Genomic DNA, 2,490 nt, shown 5'->3' with positions numbered 1-2,490 from the left:
TGAAGGATTGTGGGAGATGTAGTTCTGTATGTTCAGAGTGAAGGATTGTGGGAGATGTAGTGCTGTGTGTGCTTGCAGCCCGGTCACGCAGCCCGCTGTGTGGTTTGTTGGCGGTGCGGAGCAGGTGGACACCCGTACTCCTTCTACTGCGCAGCCTGCGGCGCCTTCTTAGAAGCCCCACCCCCTCCCACATCCTGTGGTGACATCACATTACATCAGGTGAGCTGCCCCGCTGACAGCGTGTCACCCACACCTTAAAATAACACGTTATAAAACAGCTGTTCTCTACCTGTGAGCAGGCTGCAGCTTCCCATGATGCCACCTGGCAGGCCACGCCCTCACCTGTCCCCGCCCCCAGCACAAAGTCAGCCCCGCCCACCTGCGAGCAGTCCACACAAACTGTTGGACTCTATTACCCATCAGCCACTGAGCTGCAGAGGAAGGAGCAACAGAGGATGCAACAACTCAGCCGGCAACAGGCAACCAGAGACCGCCAACCGCTACTGACCGCCATCAGCCCGGGCCGAGGTACTGATACTACTCATACTACTACTGACACTACTACTGATACTACTGACCGCCATCAGCCCGGGCCGAGGTACTGATACTACTCATACTACTACTGACACTACTACTGATACTACTGACCGCCATCAGCATCAGTCCAGGCCGAGGTCTTTTTGAGGGATGTCCGTGCTTCTTCAAGCGAGACATTAAGACACATCCCTTACGTCCTCATCCTGTCTGTCTTCGTCCTATCTGTCCTCATCCTGTCTGTCTTCGTCCTGTCTGACCTCATCCTATCTGTCCTCATCCTGTCTGTCTTCGTCCTGTCTGTCCTCATCCTATCTGTCCTCATCCTGTCTGTCTTCGTTCTGTCTGTCTTCAGGTTTCTGGAGGAAGCAGCTGGATCACGTCTGTGCTCACCTGAGGAGCTTTGCTCAGAACAACACCTCCTTCAGGGCTCTGCTGGGAGAGCCGCGCCTCGGACGGGTACTCCTCACCTCACCTCCACCTGCTCCTCACCTGCTTCTCACCTCTACCTGCTCCTCACTTTGCCTCCACCTGCTCCTCACCTGCTCCTCACCTGCTCCTCACCTGCTAACCGTGACATCATTAGTGGGCTAAATCAACTGAAATATTAAATCAATAAATGACAGGACTCGGTTTCAGACTCATGTTCAGACATTTTTAGACTAGTCTGTGAGTGCGTTGTTTGGGTTCACGTCCTGTGTGAGACATTCTCAGGATCACCTGTCCAGGTGTGGGCGGTGCTGTGGTTTCTTCCTGCGTGTCACATGACGTGTCTCCCTCAGATGGTGTCCGCTGTGGTTCAGGAGGATCGTCATGAAGTCAGCGTGATGCTCAGCTTCGTGTCGGCCGGACGGGAACAGCAGCAGGTCTGTCCCCGCATCTCCGGTCCACACAGACAGTCTTTCACTTTGTCTCACTGACGGCGCGTTTGTCCTCAGGTGAGTCCGGCAGGTGTCGGAGCTGCAGGCCGAACCGGGACTCTGAGCAGCGTCACCGAGAGATTCGCAGACAGCAGCAGCTTCGGTGAGAACAACATCAGATATCAAACACTCAACACATCATTTACAGCACCAATACTCAACCTACGGCCCGTGGGCCAAACCTGGCCCCTGACAGGGCCCCTGGTGGCCCCCAAACATTTTCTAATTCCCAGTAAAATAAAGTGGAATTGATTTTGTCCTTTTAGTATCCATAAGGTGCCAGAGAGCACAAAACAACATCAAAATAGAGCCCACACACCCCCGACAGAGGACACAGCTAAGACCCTAATGTCCTCAAATCCTAGAAACGTCCTTTTTTTAAAACACCCTAAAATCCTAGGAATATCTTTAAATCCTAGAAATGTCCAAACATCCTAAAAATGGAGAAACATCCTGAAATCTCTCAAATGTCTTAAAATCATTTAGTCCTAGAAACATCCTAAAATCTGTGAAAAGTCCTGAATTCCTGGAAATGTCTAAAAACCTTGGAAACATCTGGAGCACGGGGCCTGCGTTCTGAGACGGGTCGTCTTGTCTCAGGACGATCCGTTGTCTCCGAGGTCGATGAGGATATTTTTGTGGGACGGACTCGGAGTTCCTCTGTGGTTTGTTTGTGTGTCTGACAGGAAGTGAGCGTCCGTCTGCGGTGACGAAACCTCCCGGACTGAAGACCACACCCAAACCTCCGGTAAGAGACCACCTGTCTGATATAACACAGCAGAAGAAGAACGTGAAGCTCTTCACCTGGTCAGCTGACTGTCTGTTCTGCTCTCTGATTGGCTGCTGTGGCGTCAGGCGAAGGACTTACAGCTGCTGAAGGAGCTGGGTCCAGGTCCCGGTCGAGGTCAGCTCAGCATCATCCAGCAGCTCCTGGACCAGGTACCGATCAACCAATCAGCTGCCTCCTCTGGATCACATGATGTGGTTTAAGCCCACTATGCCTCCGGTCCCAGTTTAGAGGAGCTCTGGTATATAT

The 2,490-nt window shown here is 52.4% G+C and overlaps 1 protein-coding gene across 1 annotated transcript; it reads left to right on the top strand.

The window, feature by feature from the left end:
• Positions 1-60: 60 nt before the first annotated feature.
• LOC121966709 (double zinc ribbon and ankyrin repeat-containing protein 1-like) lies at positions 61-2,393 on the top strand (the record flags this gene model as incomplete). The annotated part of the gene is made up of 7 exons (XM_042516773.1): positions 61-219; positions 300-528; positions 890-993; positions 1,317-1,400; positions 1,473-1,557; positions 2,141-2,202; positions 2,310-2,393. Coding segments are annotated over 7 exons (807 nt in total), but the record flags the coding sequence as incomplete, so codon positions are not given.
• Positions 2,394-2,490: the final 97 nt, after the last annotated feature.

Source organism: Plectropomus leopardus, unplaced genomic scaffold (assembly GCF_008729295.1).
Source record: "Plectropomus leopardus isolate mb unplaced genomic scaffold, YSFRI_Pleo_2.0 unplaced_scaffold25631, whole genome shotgun sequence".
NCBI classification, from domain to species: domain Eukaryota; kingdom Metazoa; phylum Chordata; class Actinopteri; order Perciformes; family Serranidae; genus Plectropomus; species Plectropomus leopardus.
Note: the sequence above shows the minus strand (reverse complement) of the source record. Positions and strands in the feature narration are given on the sequence as shown.